Here is a 20,361-nt window from a genome sequence, read left to right as displayed (position 1 = left end):
AGCAACCTCCTTCGCCGCTCACTGACCAGGTTCCCCGCTGCACTAAAAACTCTTTCCGAGTACACACTGGAGGGGGGACAACTCAGGTAAAATAGAGCCAGTTTGTACAGGGGCTTCCAAACTGCCTTTTTTTCCTGCCAGTAACAATATGGACTGTCTGACATGTCTACTTGGATGGTGTCAGCAAAGTAATCATCCACAATTTTTTCTATTGTGACAGCATCCAATGCAGCGAGAGTAGACATGTCTGCAATGGTTGGCAGGTCCTTCAGTCCGGACCAGATGTTATCAGCATCCCCGCCAGTGCCTCTTTTGGGAAAACTGAGCTTTTTCCTCGCAGCCATAGATGTGGAAGAAAATGAGGGTGGAGCTGTTGGCATGTCACGGTCCTCTTCAGAGGACAATCTCCTGACCAGCAGGTCTTTGCACCGCTGTAGATTTGTGTCCGCCGGAAACAGAGACACAACATACGCTTTAAACCGAGGATCGAGCACGGTGGCCAGAATGTATTCCTCTGACTTTAAAAGAGTGACCACCCTCGGATCCTGGCAAAGCGTACGAAGGGCTACATCCACAAGAGCTACATGCTTGCTGTAATCGCAATGGCTTACCAGCTCCTCCCTCACTTTCTCCAGCTGCTTCTGCAACAGCCTGATCAGGGGAATGACCTGACTCAAGCTGGCAGTGTCGGAACTGACTTCTCGTGTGGCAAGTTCAAATGGCTGCAGAACCTTGCACAACACGGAAATCAGTCTCCACTGCGCTTGACTCAGGCGCATCCCCACTCCTTTGCCTATGTCGTAGGTGGCTGTGTAGGCCTGAATGGCCTTTTGCTGCTCCTCCATCCTCTGCAGCATATAGAGGGTGGAGTTCCAGCGCGTCACAACCTCTTGTTTGAGGTGATGGCAGGGCAGGTTCAAGCTTTTCTGATGTGCCTCTAGTCTGCGGTAGGCACTGGCTGAATGCCGAAAGTGTCCAGCAATTTTGCGGGCCACCGCAAGCATCTCCTGCACACCCCTGTCACTCTTGAGGTAATGCTGCACCACCAAATTAATGGTGTGGGCAAAACATGGGACGTGCTGGAAATTGCCCATATTTAATGCCCGCACAATGTTACTGGCATTGTCTGACACCACAAATCCCCATGAGAGTCTAAGTGGGGTAAGCCACTGGGAGATAATTTCCCTCATTTTCTCTAATATGTTGGCAGCGTTGTGCCTCTTATTAAAGCCTGTAATGCACAATGTTGCCTGCCTTTGCATGAGCAGCCATTTTGTAGATGCTGCTACTGATGCAGCTGTTGCTGTTGCTGCGGAAGGGGATGCATCTACCCAGTGGGCTGTCACAGTCATATAGTCCTTCGTTTGCCCAGAACCACTTGTCCACATGTCCGTGGTTAAGTGGACAGTGGGTACAACCGCATTTTTAAGAGCACTGAGGACACTTGATCGTACTTCTCTGTACATTTTTGGTATCGCCTGCCTAGTGAAGTGGAATCTCGAGGGGATTTGGTACCGGGGACACAATACCTCCATCAACCCTCTAAATCCCACTCCACTGATGGCGGACACCGGGCGCACGTCTAACACCAACATTGCAGTTACAGCCGCAGTTATACGCTTTGCAATAGGGTGACTACTATCGTATTTGGTGGTCATGGCAAACGACTGTTGGACGGTCAATTGTTTGGTGAAAGACTTAGCGGTCTTACGACTTCCCCTCTGGGAAGATGACCGACTAACAGCAGCAACAGCAGCAGTGGCAGTAGTAGGCGTACCGCTGCAGGATTCCTCGGATGAATCCCGTATTGAGGAGGACTCAGTCTGGCTGGTGACTTGGGCTGCAGGACTGAATCTGATGGAGATTGTGGAGGAAGTTGACGAGGAGGGTGTTGCTGGTGTGTATCCAACTGGACCACGGGATTTAGGTGTCCCTGTACCGATGAGGGTCCTAGCCCCAGTTCCTGAACTAACCACTGAACTATGAAGGTTATTCAGGTGACGTATAAGGGAGGATGTTCCTAGGTGGGCAAGATCCTTACCCCTGCTTATTTGAGCTTTACATAAGCTACATATTGCCATACATTGGTTGTCTGGATTTGGATAAAAATAACTCCAGACCGAAGAGGTGCATTTTTTGGTCTTCTGACCAGGCATGACGATGGGCTTTTTCATCCCATGGACATCAGCTGTTTCCCCCCCTGGTGCCTCATTTACAATAACCACATCACCATCCTCATCATCAAGTTCCTCCACAGCGCCAGCTACATCATCAATAGCCTCCTCCCGAGCCACCTCTTCCCGTACAGTGATGGGAAGGTCAGGCTTGACAACCACCAACACGCTTGGACTCGCCTTGGGGATTTGTGATAATTTCTCTTTAGAAGGCAGAGTTGTTTGCTGTTTTGTTGCTGACAGCATAACTCTCTTCAATTTTTTGTAGGGGGGGGGAGGAGGAGGAGGGCTAAGATCCGTGGGTGAAGCTGAACCACTAGTCATGAACACGGGCCAGGGCCTAAGCCGTTCCTTGCCACTCCGTGTCGTAAATGGCATATTGGCAACTTTACGTTTCTCCTCAGATGATTTTAAGTTTCTCTTTTTGCTACTTTTTCTTAACTTGGGCTTTTTGGATTTTACATGCCCGGTACTACGAGATTGGGCATCGGGCTTGGAAGACGACGTTGATGGCATTTCATCGTCTATGTCATGACTAGTGGCAGCAGCTTCAGCATTAGGAGGAAGTGGGTCTTGATCTTTCCCTACTTTATCCTCCAAATTTTTGGTCTCCATTATATGTAGCACAAGATACTGCAGAATGTGTGAACTTGGTAATATTGCAGTACCAATGGACTTATAATGCTGGATTGGTTTTGCAAATTTGGTTATAATTATTATATATATTTTTTTTTTTTAAATTTTTTATTTTTTTTTACTTTTTTTTTATTTTTTACAAACTTGGGAATAATGGGGAAATAACTATGCCCTTAGAAGCACAGAGCACAGGACACAGCACCACTGGACTGAACAGGACACGGCACAGGACCCAGCAGCACTACGGAACTCAGCAGGACAGAGCACAGGACACAGCACCACTGGACTGATACTGCAGAATGTGTAAACTTTGTAATATTGCAGTACCACTGGACTTTTACTGCTGAATGTGTGAACTTGGTAATATTGCAGTACCAATGGACTTATAATGCTGGATTGGTTTTGCAAATTTGGTTATAATTATTATATATATTTTTTTTTTTTTTAATTTTTTATTTTTTTTTACTTTTTTTTTATTTTTTACAAACTTGGGAATAATGGGGAAATAACTATGCCCTTAGAAGCACAGAGCACAGGACACAGCACCACTGGACTGAACAGGACACGGCACAGGACCCAGCAGCACTACGGAACTCAGCAGGACAGAGCACAGGACACAGCACCACTGGACTGATACTGCAGAATGTGTAAACTTTGTAATATTGCAGTACCACTGGACTTTTACTGCTGAATGTGTGAACTTGGTAATATTGCAGTACCAATGGACTTATAATGCTGGATTGGTTTTGCAAATTTGGTTATAATTATTATATATTTTTTTTTTTTTTTAATTTTTTTATTTTTTTTTACTTTTTTTTTATTTTTTACAAACTTGGGAATAATGGGGAAATAACTATGCCCTTAGAAGCACAGAGCACAGGACACAGCACCACTGGACTGAACAGGACACGGCACAGGACCCAGCAGCACTACGGAACTCAGCAGGACAGAGCACAGGACACAGCACCACTGGACTGATACTGCAGAATGTGTAAACTTTGTAATATTGCAGTACCACTGGACTTTTACTGCTGAATGTGTGAACTTGGTAATATTGCAGTACCAATGGGCTTATACTGCAGGATTGGTTGTGAAAATTTTGTGGTAATTAAAAAATATTAAAGTAGTTTTTGGTATTTTATAAAAAAAACTTTTTTTTATTTTTTTAAACACAGGGGAATATTGGGGAAATAACTATGCCCTTAGAAGCACAGAGCACAGGACACAGCACCACTGGACTGAACAGGACACAGCACAGGACCCAGCAGCACCACTGACCTCAGAAGGACAGAGCACAGCACACAGCACCACTGGACTGATACTGCAGAACACAGCACAGCACAGCACAGCACAGCACTAAACAGCACAGCACTAAACAGCACAGAACTAAACAGCACAGAACTAAACAGCACAGAGGACCACCTAACACACCCTCCCTCTACCCTGATCAATGCCCGAGTGAAGATGGCGGCGACTAGCGGGGAATTTATAGGATCCGAGTATCGCGAGATCCGACAACGGGATTATGAGTCAGAGCCTCAGTTTCACTTTTGAATTTGGCGCCAATACCCGGATCTGTCTCGGATCCGACTCGGATCCGCAACGTTCGGGTGGGCTCGGATTTCAGAAATCCGAGCGCGCTCATCCCTACTTATCAGTGCACGTTTTCTTTTGGGTCCCTCATTCCCGCCATACTTTTGAGTTATATGGACTGTTATACAGCTATGGCTACAGTTTGGGCTCGGGACAATTCTCCTCTGCATATAAATATGTCTCCTGTAGCTATCGATGTTGAAGAATGAAGATTCTTAAAGTGTATTTGTCACCTATGCACAGTGGGGTAACTCATTCTGTGCCCGTAATAATCATGAGTATGCAACCTATCTATTCACTAGGAAACAGAGACGCAAATGAGGCCCTTCGTTTCATATTGCTTGGCTTAGTGTTCCGTTCTTCATCGAACATTTAATTAAAATAGGTGTCAAGCAGTTGCCATTTTCATAAATGAATCATTTTCCATCTAGCTTATTTGTTACGTAAAGCGTATTTTAAGGTTGCTAACTTACAATTTCTTTATAAGATGAGCGGCAAGAAGCTTTGCAAGCAAACACTGACGTGGATATGTTGATGGTGAACATCACTATTGTAAGTATTAAAAGCAATGACGTAATACCTATTATAAAAACCTGAAACAGCAAAGAGAGGAGTACTGTAGACAATTCAGACGTTTAATATGGACAAGGATGTATATTACTGAGCCGCTTATTAATCCTCATATACATGTAATGGTTATACATAATTTAATGTCTAATGTGCTCTTGGCGAAAAATATTGGCACCATCTCACTGTCCTGTTAGAACTCTAAAGATAAGGTGGAATTATCAACAGTATTTGGTCTTCACAATTCACAATTCTTTGGGGCATATTCAATTAGCTTTTCGGTTATATGGTGGCTGTGCATGTGAACTGACAATACGGTACGATATTGTGATATGGGGCAATGGAGAATGGGGTTATGTAATTTGGGACATGGGACTGAGGCTACAGTGTGATTAGTGAAACAGTAAATGGTTAATACTGAGGCTACAGCATTATAACATGGAGGACAGTGGGCTATCATATGGAGAATAGTGTATTATATAGCGTTATGTATGACAATATATTGGAGACTGTGATATAGATGAAGATAGATTGGAGACAGTGGTGTACATGGATATAAATCGGAGACCATGGTGTATATGGGGAAGTATTTGAGACTAATATATTTGAGGATATATTGGAGACTATTATAGATATATGATTTGATATTAGACAATGAGGATCAATGTATGTGATTATAGATGATCTACAAGGATTGCAAAATTATGGGAGCAGCATTGTGATATGAGAAAGGAAACCATTGTGTATGATGGTTGTATATCTCTGTATTGTGACTGTGGATTTTATTCCACCTTAACAAAGCATCTGTAATACAGGGAACTCTGTAAGGGTTGTAAGCATTTAATTTGGTGAAAGGACAGAAGTAGGTATGGCTTATGAGGAAAAGTGTGAAAAGCGTGGTTAATTAAGTCTGTGGAGGAATGGTATAAATAGATAGTGAGCACATATTTAATATGCACTGTTCTCCTAACTGGTGGCAAAATAGTCATTTCCACAATTTCACATTTTATTTGATTTTTGCGCCAGCTTTTGGCTGAAGGAGGCTACTACTACACGTTTAAAGGGACACATTCTACACTTTCCAGTAGTACTTCAGAGCACATTTTCTAAGCACCCTTTGCACAATGTAAAAACATCTACAAATACAAAAAAAAGGGCTCTGGCTGGACTATCTAGTTTCACTGGTGAAAAACCAAAGGGTTTTCCACTGCACAACTGTGAGGTTTAGAGCTGGCAAAATAGTTTCTAATGATTTGTGCGGAAAATACAAATTTTGAGTCCTTAACAAAATTGTATTTTAAAACTTTGTTTTGGAGCAAAATAAATAACTAAAGTTATAAAAATGTCACAAATGACAAGGAACTGAACAAACACACATTATAAATTATTTTGTATGCCATTAAAGCAATGCTCACATCTATATGTTAGAAAAAACGCTCAGTAGCTGTATGCCAAAGTCACTCCATTTTGAATGTTTAAAGCTATTAGATATTTTGAGACCGCTAGATGGAGCTATTCAGTATAAAGATTAAGGTGTATATTTACTAAACTGCGGGTTTGAAAAAGTGAAGATGTTGCCTATAGCAGCCAATCAGATTCTAGTTATCATTTATTTAGTACATTCTACAAAATGACAGCTAGAATCTCATTGGTTGCTATAGGCAACATCTCCACTTTTTCAAACCCCCAGTTTTGCAAATATACCACTAAGTTGGGAAGGAAAGTCCCCTAAAAAGAGAAAACTGTAAATGATTGGTCAGAGATAAAGTACTGCATACAATATAAATATTTATAATTAGGGTATGGTACCTCACCGTATGTTGTAACACATGCCTTCCCACTGGGTTTATAAGAGGATGAGAAGCTCAATATGTTTATGTTAGGTAGTGAGTTAATACACCTTGAAACTCACTAAAATACCAGCAGACACTTTAGGTAACTATAAAAGTATGTGATGCCCACTGCATAGGAGGATGTCACATAAGATATGCAGCAAGTTAATTACAAACAAAGGTAAATAAAACTACCTACAAATAAACTTAAAATAAATAATGCAAATACAAATAATATAATAAAAATAACAATTAACAGGCAATGTTAATAGCTGATTTTGGATGTGTTACACGTCAGGGCCGTCTTTCCCATTGGGCCCAATGGGCAGGTGCCCGGGGGCCCTGCAGCCCAGGGAGGCCCGTCGGAGGCAGCAAAAAAAAAAAAAAAAAACCCTGAAAAAAAAGAAGAAAATACTTACCTTGCAGTCAGCTGGCGATCCGGCTCCCTCTATGGTCTCCTCCTCCGTCGCGCTTGCAGTGCATGTCGGGCGTGACGTCATCACGCCTGCCCGACATCCATTGCAGAGCGCGACGGAGGAGGAGACCATGGAGGGAGCCGGATCGCCAGCTGACTGCAAGGTAAGTATTTTCTTCTTTTTTTTCAGGTTTTTTTTTTTTGCTGCCTCCGACGGGCCCCCCTGGGCTGCAGGGCCCATATATATATATATATATATATATATATATATAATCATTTTTTTTTTGTTTATATAGGGGCCCCGGTGCACTGCTGTGCCCGGGGGCCCAAGATGTTCTTCAGAGGGCCCTGTTAGGCGTTAATAATAAACTCCTGAGGAGGTATTGCCACCTGCCATCAGTTAATGTATAAGGCAAAGCTACAAGAAGTCCTATCCACCGTAATGTATAGGGCAATGCAAAATCAAGGACTTTCAAACAGTAATAAATCAGCCCAAGCAAGTCTCAAATATCTTTGCAAGTTACTATAAGCTTAATAAACTACATTCCCCATCTGGTGTGACCACAACCCCTTCTTGTGCACCCCTGTGTTATAATACTGTTGGAAAATACAGTTTATATTCATTTCAAGGTCCAGATACAAAGAGTATGAAATAATTAGGTGATTTTATTCTGTAACCCCCTCCATAAACTCTAGTAATTATTATTGCAAATCTATGTGTACATAATTAAACCCTAGTGTATAGTCATTCAGCAAACCAATTAAAATAATATAATCAATTGTTTGGGGAGGATAAAATATTATATGAAGGCAATCTAGAAAACATTTTAAAGGAACAGACATCTATGCATGCAGTGTATTCTGGATTGTTATAATCATCAGGTTGGTATCACAGTCCTATTTTTGAAATGCACGTTTTATGTTAAATTAAATACCCTATAAATTCCTTACCAGGTGGTACCTGGTCCCTGCTCACTTACACACAATCTTCCCAAACACTTCTGATATGTGTTGGAGAGAATGTAGCCAGTGGGGAGACTTCAAACACATCTGGTGATCCTGCCCGGTCATAGCTTCCTTCGGACCAACATTCTGACACTTATTGCAGATTTTACTGGGCTGACACTCACCAATTTGCTTTTATGCACTCCCAACCCCTGCATTACACATTGCCTGTGCTGCAAAATTTTAAATAGCTCGGAGCTCGGAATGGTTCGTATGCAGAATGGAATTTATCACCAGCCTCTAGAAAAATAAGGTGTTCTCCTTTCACAAAATTTGGGAACCCTGGCATGCATACCATGATGCCTCAAAACCCGGCACCTCCTGAATGTGCTGCACTCCAAATGACCCCCTCCCTTCCCGACACAGCCCTGAAATATTAAATACCCTATATGAATGCTCTGCTTTTTAAGACTGTCTATTACAGTGTATTTATCAATTGTCTTATTTTTTTAAGTTACAAGGCTTGTAACACCTTATACTCATGGTTGCCAACCTTTTTTATCTTGTATCTATGAATTAATATTGACACATCTTTGTTAAGATTTTGTAATAAATTAAACTGGAAAAATTTTATAGTATATTATCTCCACTGAATATCTTATATTGTTCTCAATACCTGCTATGGATTTAAAATAAAGGCACACCGGGGTAATGAAGTGACTGTGGTTTGTCTACACTTCATATAATGTTGGAAATGGACACTCATTAAACTCTATAAATATAGCAGCCATTAGGTACAATATCTGGTACAGTTTATCTAAAAATACGTAGCATCCAGGTAAGGAATTTAATTAGAAAAAATGACCTAAAGAAGGATTTAATCATATTTGTGGGGGACATGAGCAAACTCAGGGGGTTGTGTCTGCTATGTCTTTGCCTCACCATATTTTCAGTTCTTTCTGGGTCGAAAAAGGGTTAGAGTTCATTTAAAGACAAATAAAAGTAATTAGCTTCGCAAGCCAATGGAGAAAGATTTAGAAGTTAAGAAAACTCTTCCTAATATAGTGAATTACAAAGGCAACAAATGACTGAAAAAGTCTTGCACTAAGCATAAAGATACATTTTTCACATCAAGGACAAAGAGGCTAAAGATGAACAAACTCATCAGGATTCAAATTACTTTACCGCATTCTTTATTTTATTTAAGGTAATTATGACGTGAATCGGTATTCTGTATGAACCCGTTGAAACTGAGCTTATCTAATGGTGTTATTTCACATCTTATATCATGAATACCGATGCATTTTGCACAGCAACATTGTTCCAGTAATGTGAACCACCAATATTCATCTGAAATTCGAATTAAAATTTTACACAACTCTAATCTGTAAGATATTATACCTAGTTATGGCCTATTGAAATCTTCTAAAGTTGCATTGCGTTATAGTCACAGCTGAATATGTTAACATCAGAAAAGATGGCTTTAATTAACTGGAAAAACTGCTCCGTACCTACAGCATTTACTCTGGTAGGTCTTTCTGACATTCCCAACTTTCAAGTTTTACTTTTTGTGATGTTCTTCTGTATTTATGTTATTACCCTAATGGGAAACATTTCTATAATTTTTGTCTATAGATGCAGTTCAAATCTTCAGACTCCTATGTACTTCTTCCTTGCCAACTTTTCCTTTTTAGATATGTGTTACATTTCAACCACCGTACCCAACATGCTGTCAAACTTTCTTTCAGAGCACAAAACTATCTCTTTCTATGGTTGTGTCTTCCAATTGTATTTCCTTTTGTTACTGGGCAGTGCAGAGTGCTATATTTTGACGGCTATGGCTTATGATCGTTATAACGCTATATGTCACCCACTTCTATATACAGTTATTATGAATAAAGTATCTTGCACAAACTATATCGTTGGGTCCTGGTTTATTGGCATAGTAAACTCTTTTATACACACTGCCCTTACATTCACTTTACCTTTCTGTGGTTCTACCACAGTCAATTATTTCTTTTGCGATATCCCTCCCTTACTTAATTTGGCATATACAGACACCTGGATCAATGAACTTGCCACTTTTGTTATTGGTGGCTTTGTTACTATGGGCTCATTTGTATTAACCATGATCACGTATGCAAATATAATTTCAACTATGTTAAAAATCCATTCCAACTCTGGACAGAAGAAAGCGTTTTCAACCTGCGTGTCTCATTTCATTGTGGTAGCCATATTCTATGGTTCAGGCATTTTTATATACTTAAAACCCAAATCAAATTATATGGACCAAGACAGATTGGTTGCTATCATGTACACAGTTATTGCACCTTTGTTAAACCCTTTTATATACACCCTCAGGAACAGTGATATAAAGATCGCCATCAGGAAGATAGTTTATGCTAAAATGACCACTCAAAAGTACTAAATACTACAGTACTAGTTTTTACATGAATCGAAATTTATATTTTTAATAAACACAAAAAACTATCAACCTACTAGTAATGATCATAATTCACATGAAAATCTGGATTCAAATATTGAAAAAATTAACACAAAAATCAATGTCATTAAATGTTACCTCTGCTTCAGTGAATTTAAATTTTTTATTATGCTTAAATGCTATTTGCCGTTTATTTTAATGAAATAAAATTAAACACCCCATTTGTCTCTATCCTCTCTTCTAGGGACAGGACTGTATTTGTTACACCTAATGCCTGTAATTCTCACCCTTTTTTATCTTGTGTATTTAAATTAAGTTTTGTGACACATCTGTGTTGAACTTTATAATAGAAAAACAATATATTTTAAATTATTATTATTATTGTTATTATTGTTATCTTTTATTTATAAGGTGCCACAAGGCTCCTACAGCGTCGTACATAGGGGGTTACAACATGCAACTAAATTACAAGATTGCATAAGTACCTACTGATAAGAACAATGGGAACAGATAAGGCCACAAGGCTTCCGCAGTGCTGTACATAGGAGATTACAAAATTACATTAGTACTTACATATAATAACAATTGGTACAGTTAAGCAGAATAATAAATGCATGAATGCAATTAACAGAACAAATTGCATGGCATGCAAAAACAATTCAGAATAAGACAAAACAGGGAGAGAAAGGAGGATTGAGAGGGAGACACAAGACATAGGTTAGAGACAATAGGGGAAAATAGGAACAATAGGCATAGTGGGGTTCACTATGGGGCAGAGGTCTACAAGATACTGAGGCCATAATGGTGCAGGGGCCTAAGTGGTAGAGTCCTGGAGGGTCCAGATGATGCAGTGGCCAATTTTTGCAATGTCCAGGATGCTGGAGGGGCCTAGACGCTGCAGGGGCCTAGATGGTGCCTGGGCCTAGGTAGTGTAGAAGCCCAGATGGTAGCAAGGGAGGTATGATGTGGCAATGTAATCAAAGTGGTGCAACAACAACAAGGCAATATTTTGGCACAGCAATGTTATGGTAGAGCAGGACAATTTCAAAGGCAATGCAGTTAATTAATAGTAGTGTTAAGAACAGTAAATACGAAAGCAATGGAAACATAGTGTGGGAGGGCGAATTAGTTGCAAGAGAGCAGTGAAGATACAGGGGCAGGAGTGAAGAGGTGAGAGAGTTTGTGGAAAGCAGAAGTACCAAGTGAAAGAGTAGGGGTTGGAGAGAGAGCGGGAGTTTAGCAGCTGGATGTTGAGAGTGAAGCCGGGAAATAAAGAGAGAAAACACACATGAAATAAGAAGGGCAGTGGCAGGCTGCAGAAGGTGAAGCTAGTTGTTGGCAGGCATCAGAGGTTGTTCTTATGGACAGATACTTGCTTGTAAAAGAAAACGCTTGTGTCAGCAGATGTGAGTAAGGAGGTTAGTCCACATGCTGTCATCTTAACCAGAATGTTGATTTTATTTTATACAGGATACAGAGATATATATTGTAAGTAATCTTGTAGAAAGAAGGCATTTGCCACAGGGACATATGCTACACATCCGTGCAGTATCGTTACCTATACCCAGCACACAGACGAGAAGCCTCTGTGCATGCGCAAACAGAGGGACAAACACAAACAGAGGGAGCCAGGTGGAGCTGCATTTCAGGCATCCAGAGACTGGAGGCAGATAGTACCGCTCACTCCAAACACCCTTCCCCCTTGACTAGAGATGTCTCTGGTTACAATCACACATGTATTAACATTGTCAATGGTGGTTCTCCTTTAACCCAAACATGGGGTTAATACAACAATTAATGTCAGCAAAAACATCAATATTCATTACATTCCAAACCACACTTTATTTGAAATGCAATCAACACTTGTGATTTAAGTCCTTTAGCAGGCAAATCAGCTGCATTCTGCTCACTTGAAATGTAGCTTACATTCTTTTCAACAAGTTCTTGAATTAAATGATGTCTAATGGCAATATTCTTAGACCTGCCATAATACTTGGTACTTGCTGACAAATCAATAGCACCTTTGTTGTCACATTTTATGTTAATGGTCTCAACTCTACTTAAAAAGTGTAGTTCACACAAAGTCTCTTTAATCCATAAACTCTGGAAGAACAGTTACAGCAGAAGTGTAAACTGTTATTTACAAGAGATGAATGGAGGATTTTAAAGTTAGACAATGATATGTAGGGAGATGGGATGCACTCACTCAACCATGGGGATAGACTCTTGGATGTTACATCTCTTTACTGTTCTCTTTGTCATTCATATAGCACCACTAAACCCGTTTTTCCATTGCAATGTAGCTGGACCAATATGTTATCTATAATAGCATCTACATATTATGAAGCTCTTTACAGAGAATACTTAATCAGTCCCTGCCCCAGCTTACAATCTATTTTTTGTACACTTACACACTAGGGTTAATTTACTTAGAAGCCAATTAACATATCAGTATGCATTGGAGTGTGGGAGGAAACCGGACGACCTGGAGAAAACCCATGCACACATGGGGAGTACATACAGTCAAGTCCATAAATATTGGGACATCGACACAATTCTCATATTTTGGTCTCTATACATCACCACAATGGGTTTGAAATGAAACTAACAAGATGTGCTTTAACTGCAGACTTTCAGATTTAATTTGAGGGTATTTACATTTAAATCAGGTGACCGTTGTAGGAAGTACAATGGTTTCTATTTGTGCCTCCCACTTTTTAAGGGACCAAAAATAATGGGACAATCGACTCAAAACCTATTTCATGGACATGTGTGGGCTATTCCCTCGATATTTCATCATCAATTAAGCAGGTAAAAGGTCTAGAGTTGTAAACCAGCTTTTATAGCCAGAAAACAAAGGGTCCCGGAAATCACTTACATTTAAGGTTATGAACGTGATTTCAGACTTCCTATTGGTATAAAACTGAGAAGAAAGATACATTCTCTGCACATGTGCAGTAAGCATCTGAGATAACACCTAGCAAAATTTGTGGAGCTGTTTCAGCTCTGTCTTGGTTTTATGAACATTTTACAATGCACAGACAAAAGTACAAAAACAACAAAATGGAGTTCAGTGTCCATTTTGATAGGTCTGTGACACGGGGACAATAGCCTCTTTGCCTGTGAGACACCAACCCAAATGTCCCGGTGTCTGCAATAGGTGGTCCAAGTATTTTGTGCTATAGAGGACAGGAATAGCTCCACCTTCCTGTAGTCCCTAACTTCTAGAGGATGGTAGTCATCACATGTGCCTGTTGGGCCAATATGTGAAACCTGGATAAAGTATCTGTTATTTCATTATTAAGTCATGGAATGTTCTTGGCTCTCAACCAAATGATCTGTTTCAAACATCTAAACACTAATGGCCATAATAATGCCACCACTGGATGTAATCTATCTGAGTGACTTTAAACCTCCACCACTGTTTCGTTATCAGATCTGAATAACACTTCCCAATTCCATAGCTCATCGCCACATTCTCCACTGGATGAGATGTAGCAGCGCCTTGTTAGACCTTGTGTGTCCAAGTCTGCTCATTTTATTGGCCACTGCTCCACACAGCATTTTCCCACATAATATAGTCCAAATCCCTCGCGGCCTGCTACATCTGTAAATTACTGTAGCTCAAAATGTCATATTGTTCCTTACTCAACATTGTATAACCGTTGTATTCATCCAGGAAATATGGTCCTTATGTCCTTCTTTTGTATGTCTTGCTAAATGGTGAGGCCTAGTTTTCTTGCTTATTGCTACGATGATGCAAAGACTCGCTCCATGGCCATAATTTTACCTGCAATTGCTAAATGGCCCAACAATGACTGCATTAGTATAAGCAGGGCTTTCCTTACAGCTAGCAAGGAGTAGATGAGTCCGTAAAATCACACACTCCTGGGGGTAAATGTATCAAGCTGAGAGTTTTCCGGCGGGTTTGAAAATCCAATCAGATTCTAGTTATCATTTATTTAGTATATTCTACAAAATGATAGCTAGAATCTGATTGGTTGCTATAGGCAACATCTCCACTTTTCAAACCCACAGGAAAACTCTCAGCTTCATACATTTACCCCCTGGTCTGGTAAGCAAACCAGCTGTTGTATTATTTTTTCTCATTATTACTCCTACTTATAATGCTCATACCAAAACGTAGTGTAACCACCACAATCGTTCCAACAATTGATATATTCTAGATTCAACCCTCTACCTGATTCTCACTTAACCATGACATGCCAGGCACTCTTCAAAAATACATCTATACATGAACCAAGACCTCTCCCAAATCTTATCCATCTCCATACAAAACCCATTGCCAGCACCAGTTATGCATTGCTAATAAACTCTTCTTGTTCTTAGCAATGCCTTGCTCACTTGCTATGTTACTGCCACCAATTATGGACCCCACTGGGAGTTAAATAAGCTCTGTGGCCATGGCCTGTCATAAATAATTGTTGCCCCCATTAACAATTAACTATTATTGCCCCATTAAAAATAAAAAGTGCCCCCATAAGTTAATTAAACATTAGTTTTATCCCTGTAAGCAGTAAAGCATGATTGCCCCCATAATTCATAAGTCAATGGTGCCTCCTCTTATATTCTGGCTGGCTTGATAGCTCAACAGCATGTTTGAGCTATTTAGCCAATCATAAGCAGGTCTAAAAAAAACCCTTCCTTTTATCTGTTGGTTTTTCTGGTAGATTTATCTACAGTGCTAGAGGTTTTAAGAAAACCGCCTGCAGTTTAGGAGTTTTGAAATGGCCACACATCACCTGTGGTTTAATATTCCAGTGTTAGACCACTCTACAGTAAATGCAGTGGTTTGGAGCAGTAAACTGCCGGAAATTTGTGGCGATCTTTAGTAAATTTACCCCTATGTCTGTTAAGATGATGAATATATGGAATATGCTCAAAAAAGATTGAGCATTTAGGTTCCTTGGTTGATCCATAAGAAGACAAAATGTTCCTTCACAAAGTTTAAATCCAGTCTTGGAAGGGACAAGACACTTTAGTGACAATGGGCTTTGCCTTTAATAAAATTGCCGTTTTAAAATAAGGATGACCAACCGCTGAGAATTGGTTGTTTTAAATAACCACCTATTGATACATTTACCCCTTGACTCCAATAATAACTATTATTCCCACGTTAAGTATTAAATCCCTAATTTTAATTTTATTTTATGACAGGCTCATGTGAATACCATCGGTTTTGAGAAGATTATTTCTGTATCATGGGGCAGCACGGTGGCTCAGTGGTTAGCACTTCTGCCTCAAAGTGTTGGGGTCATGAGATCAATTCCTGACAATGGCCTTATCTGTGTGGAGTTTGTATGTTCTCCCCGTGTTTGTGTGGGTTTCCTCCGGGTGCTCCGGTTTCCTCCCACACTCCAAAAACATACTGGTAGGTTAATTGACTGCTATCAAAATTGACCCCAGTCTGTCTCTCTTTCTCTCTCTCTCTGTGTGTGTGTTAAAGAATTTAGACTGTAAGCTCCAATGGGGCAGGGACTGATGTAAATGAGTTCTCTGTACTGCGCTGCGGAATCAATGGCGCTATATAAATAAATGGTGATGATGAGGATGATGATCATGTTAGTACAACAAGCCCTTCTGTGTAAATCTGTGCGATGGAACAAAAGGAAGCATGGTAAAAGCGTCAAAGTGAAACCTTACTGAATTGGCAGTTTAAGCAGTAAGTTAAATTTGAGCAATTTTTTTAAACGAAAAAGTGGTCTATGGTAAATAATTCACAGGATTCAACAAAGGAAGTACTTTCCTCTGTCGGTATAAAATAAAGTATCAACATTTCCAATGACAAGACATGCACATTATTGTACAAATCCATGTACATTATTTTCCTGAGACTATACTACAAATGCAACACACATTGTCCTATTACGGAGACTTAGAATTCCCCTTATGTGTAAGCGTTCTTTTCCCTTAGGGGAAATAAAAGAAATGCACAGAACTATTTGATGTATAATTGCATTCAACGCTTATTTATTGTTAAGAAAACACAACACTTTTGGGAATTAAGCCCAGTGAGGATTTAAACATAAATAGTATAAAAAGAGTAATGTAGTGTCAGTAAAATGTGCTAACTCCGTACATGGTACGTTCCATTATATTTATATATTCCCAGTGTATGCACGGCAAGTTTATGTCTATTGTGATAGTATTTCCTTTTTCAAAATCCCATTTTTTATTTGTATAGTTGGTATGTTAATGTTAGTGCTCAGGATAAGATTAAAGAAAATTACAAAAAATAAATTAAACGCTTTCCTGTAACCTGCTGTTTTTCAACTGATCTCTCGGAACACACTGTAAGTTATTTTCTTCAACGTGCAATCTATATTTGTATTTGTAGTTAACATATCACCACCAGTTTACAGAGCACTTAACAGTGAACAATCATCAACCTTTTCAATGCAATGAGTTCGTGTTGAATGTTGGATACTGCAAGTGCTGAGATTATACACCAGGTATCTGTCTAAAGAGCTTACAGTCTGCATTAATATATTTTATCATTTTGACTCCAAATATAACATTTTGTTTATAAAGTGTATTTTATTTATTATTTTTCAACCCACAGCACTTACTGATTTCACTAAAGAAATACATTATTATCATTAGGAAAGTCCATTTATTCTGAGTAATTTTGACAGTTATTAACATTTTGTAATTTTTTTTTTATTTTTTTGACATATGATTTATATATTTTTTGTTTATAATTCAAGTCATCCCACTAAACCACTCGGATCAACTGCAAATTGTTCCTTCCCCTTTCCAGGATATCTTGGACAGGACATGTAGACTGGTAGCAACAGGATAATTATAATAATTGTATAAAGTAATAATTTGTTCTTGGCTCGTCATGACTTGGTATGTACCAACAGACATATTAGTAATGGATAGAGATATGCCTAACAGCATTTAATATTACAGTCCACTGATATTTTAGGAATTCTAAATCCCTCCATCGCCTTGTTTCAGTCAATGGCATCTAGTATTCCAGGTGACTTATTTACTAAATTAATCTTTGTTCTCCTGGGTCATATATAAAAAAACGAATACTAACTTCATCCTCAATGTTATAATCCTAATTCTAATTCTTCCAATAATCTAATATATTTAGGTCTTAAATTACAAGCTTCAACCCTAAGCCTAATATTAACACAACCTTTAATCCAACCTAACTCTTTACTATAAATCTTATACAAGGTGTAGAACTATTCCAAGGCCTATCAGAGATCTTACCTTACCTCGCCAACTTCTAAAAATCTACTAAACCCTCACAAAACATTTTGTGATACAATTGCAAGTTACCTTTGTGTTTTGCAAAGGGGTGTATGGGCCTGCTAATTGGGTCTTTACCCTGAGTTTACTAATACTGTATCTTACATTGGCTCTGGCAATCAGGGAGTTTCGCACCCTTCATTATAGCCACCTTACTTGTGGGTCTTTCTCTTTCCAACAACCTAACCTTGGTACCCCTACACTCACCTCACAACAGGGGGTTTTAAGAAGAAATCACATAAGTAGATGTGAATAATATGCTTACCAAAATGTTTCTTTGTCAACAGAAAATCTAAACAATGTGCTTATCTTCAAATGTTCTATAATAATTAATTTCCCAAGGTTTTCATATTATTACAGCTAGTTATTCTACCCCTGTACAGAATCTGTTAAAATACAAATTTATATCCATATACTCATGCTCAAATATGTATACAATATTATCTCAGTACATTTAACACATATTTAAATTATTTATTCGTTGTTTTTCTGTTATCAAAGACCAAGAAATACAATTGGTATTTCTTGATGAATCTTAACCCCTAAACCAGTGTTGGTTAGCCTATGACACTCCAGGTGTTTGTGAAACTACAAATCCCAGCATGCTTTGCCAATATATAGCAGCTTATTGCTGGAAGGGTATGCTGGGGCTTGTAGTTTTACAACACCTGGAGTGTCACAGGTTAGCCAATACTGCCCTAAACTAGATTGACGTTCTACAACAGACCTGACCTAATCTGTCTTATATGTTTGCCCAGTATAACATCTATTTCTTTCTCAACAGGACTAAGAGACAAAATGAGCAATGAAAACCAGACACTAATCACAGACTTTACATTGGTTGGACTTTCCGAGAACCCCAAACTCAAACTTTTTCTTTTTATTGTATTTTTCGTCATGTATATAATTACCATAGGTGGAAATATGTCCATAATTCTTGCCTATAACTTCAGCCCAAATCTTCAAAACCCTATGTATTTTTTCCTTACCAATTTCTCCATTCTGGAAATCTTTTACATTTCAACTACTGCTCCTAAACTTCTCTCAAACTTCCTGTCTGAACACACAACGATATCATTCTATGGCTGTGCGGCCCAGTTGTACTGTGTCTTACTGTTGGCCGGCACAGAGTTCTATATCTTGGCAGCCATGGCCTATGATCGTTACAGTGCCATATGCCATCCATTGCTATACACCGTTATTATGAACAAAATAGCCTGTCTTCAGCTCATAGCTGGCTCATGGATCATCAGTGCAGCGAATGCTTTAATACACACGTCATTTACGTTCACAGTGCCTTTCTGTGGCTCTCACAGAATTAATAGCTTTTTTTGCGATGTGCCTGTCTTGCTGAAGCTGGCGTGTAAAGACACTTGGATCAACGAGCTCATTGTGTTCATCTTTGGCGGTGGAATGACTGTTGCGTCACTGATATTAACGGTAATCTCTTACGTTAAGATCATAACAACGATCCTAAACATCCACTCTACATCCGGAAGGAAGAAAGCTTTCTCAACCTGTACCTCTCACTTAATAGTGGTTACAATATTTTATGGTTCTGTTATTTTTATGTATTTGAGGCCCAGATCAAGTTACGGAAAGGATGAGGACAAATTAGTCTCCGTAATGTATACAATTATTGCTCCACTGTTAAATCCTTTCATTTACAGTTTAAGAAATAAAGAAGTAAAAATTGCTATGGGGAAAATAATGTACCGATTATTGGCAACTCTATAGAGAGTTGAGTTTTGAATGAGTGAGACAGTTATTGTTAATCATAGAAACTGAATATAACCAAAAATCTTTTGTCATAAGGAAATATCTGATTTATAGGTTAGATGAGTAGACTCCATCAGACAATTAATTTTTTAAAACTAAACATATATTATGCACCCCAAAATCACTAAATCAATAAAGGTATGACCACATATTAATTATTTAGCCTGCCAATCAGTTTTTCTGTTTTTGCAACTAACGTTTATTTTTTTTCTGTGAAATAAACAATTCTTAAAAGGTAATTTCCCACAAAATGTCACATTTGATAACCATATTTGATTTGGTATTATTGCTGTTATCTTTTACAATTCCCTTCTGGTAGAAATAATGCACTTACTAAAGTTACTTTTTAGTCTTCTAACCTGGAGAATCCAGCTAGCCTGTATCAAGTGAGTTTGAAAAGAAACTAGTCTGATCTTACACAAAAATGATTGAAACAGACCTTGGCAGGCTCCTTTCATATGCTTTTTTTTTTATTAATAATAATGCTCTTTTCCTCTATAAGACAGCAGAAATTATTATTTTGAATGATTATGTTTAATTGATCTTACTGTTGTTTTGGAAGTAAGAGATTTAAAATGTGGTTTCTCCTCTAAGTTCTATCAAAGCCTTTTTTTGTAGAATTTATACTTGCGGTCATATTTTTGATGTTACTATTTATGACAATAGTGACATAGATGATGATGATGATCA

At 38.9% G+C, this 20,361-nt stretch overlaps 4 protein-coding genes across 4 annotated transcripts in view; 2 read left to right on the top strand and 2 right to left on the bottom strand.

The window, feature by feature from the left end:
* The window catches only part of LOC142106894 (olfactory receptor 5I1-like), a 33,047-nt gene extending 13,345 nt beyond the window's left edge, over positions 1-19,702 (top strand). Inside the window, exon 2 of the mRNA XM_075189943.1 lies at positions 18,677-19,702. Within this exon, the coding sequence (XP_075046044.1) occupies positions 18,691-19,629 (939 nt within the window). The 5' untranslated portion in view covers positions 18,677-18,690 and the 3' untranslated portion in view covers positions 19,630-19,702. The remainder of the gene's footprint in view (positions 1-18,676) is intronic.
* LOC142106897 (membrane-spanning 4-domains subfamily A member 4A-like) overlaps positions 1-20,361 on the bottom strand; it is a 92,894-nt gene that overhangs the window by 43,485 nt on the left and 29,048 nt on the right. The window lies entirely within an intron of this gene.
* Positions 1-20,361, bottom strand: part of LOC142106896 (membrane-spanning 4-domains subfamily A member 4A-like) — a 46,421-nt gene that overhangs the window by 4,822 nt on the left and 21,238 nt on the right. The window lies entirely within an intron of this gene.
* LOC142107420 (olfactory receptor 5AR1-like) lies at positions 9,640-10,590 on the top strand. The gene has a single exon (XM_075190852.1). The coding sequence runs from the start codon at positions 9,640-9,642 to the stop codon at positions 10,588-10,590; it is 951 nt and encodes a 316-aa protein (XP_075046953.1).

Source organism: Mixophyes fleayi, chromosome 11 (assembly GCF_038048845.1).
Source record: "Mixophyes fleayi isolate aMixFle1 chromosome 11, aMixFle1.hap1, whole genome shotgun sequence".
Classification (NCBI taxonomy): Eukaryota; Metazoa; Chordata; class Amphibia; order Anura; family Limnodynastidae; genus Mixophyes; species Mixophyes fleayi.
Note: the sequence above shows the minus strand (reverse complement) of the source record. Positions and strands in the feature narration are given on the sequence as shown.

What these genes read in the sequence shown, in the direction of transcription:
- LOC142107420 (XM_075190852.1), top strand. Translation starts at nt 9,640, where the DNA reads ATGGCTTTAATTAACTGGAAAAACTGCTCCGTACCTACAGCATTTACT.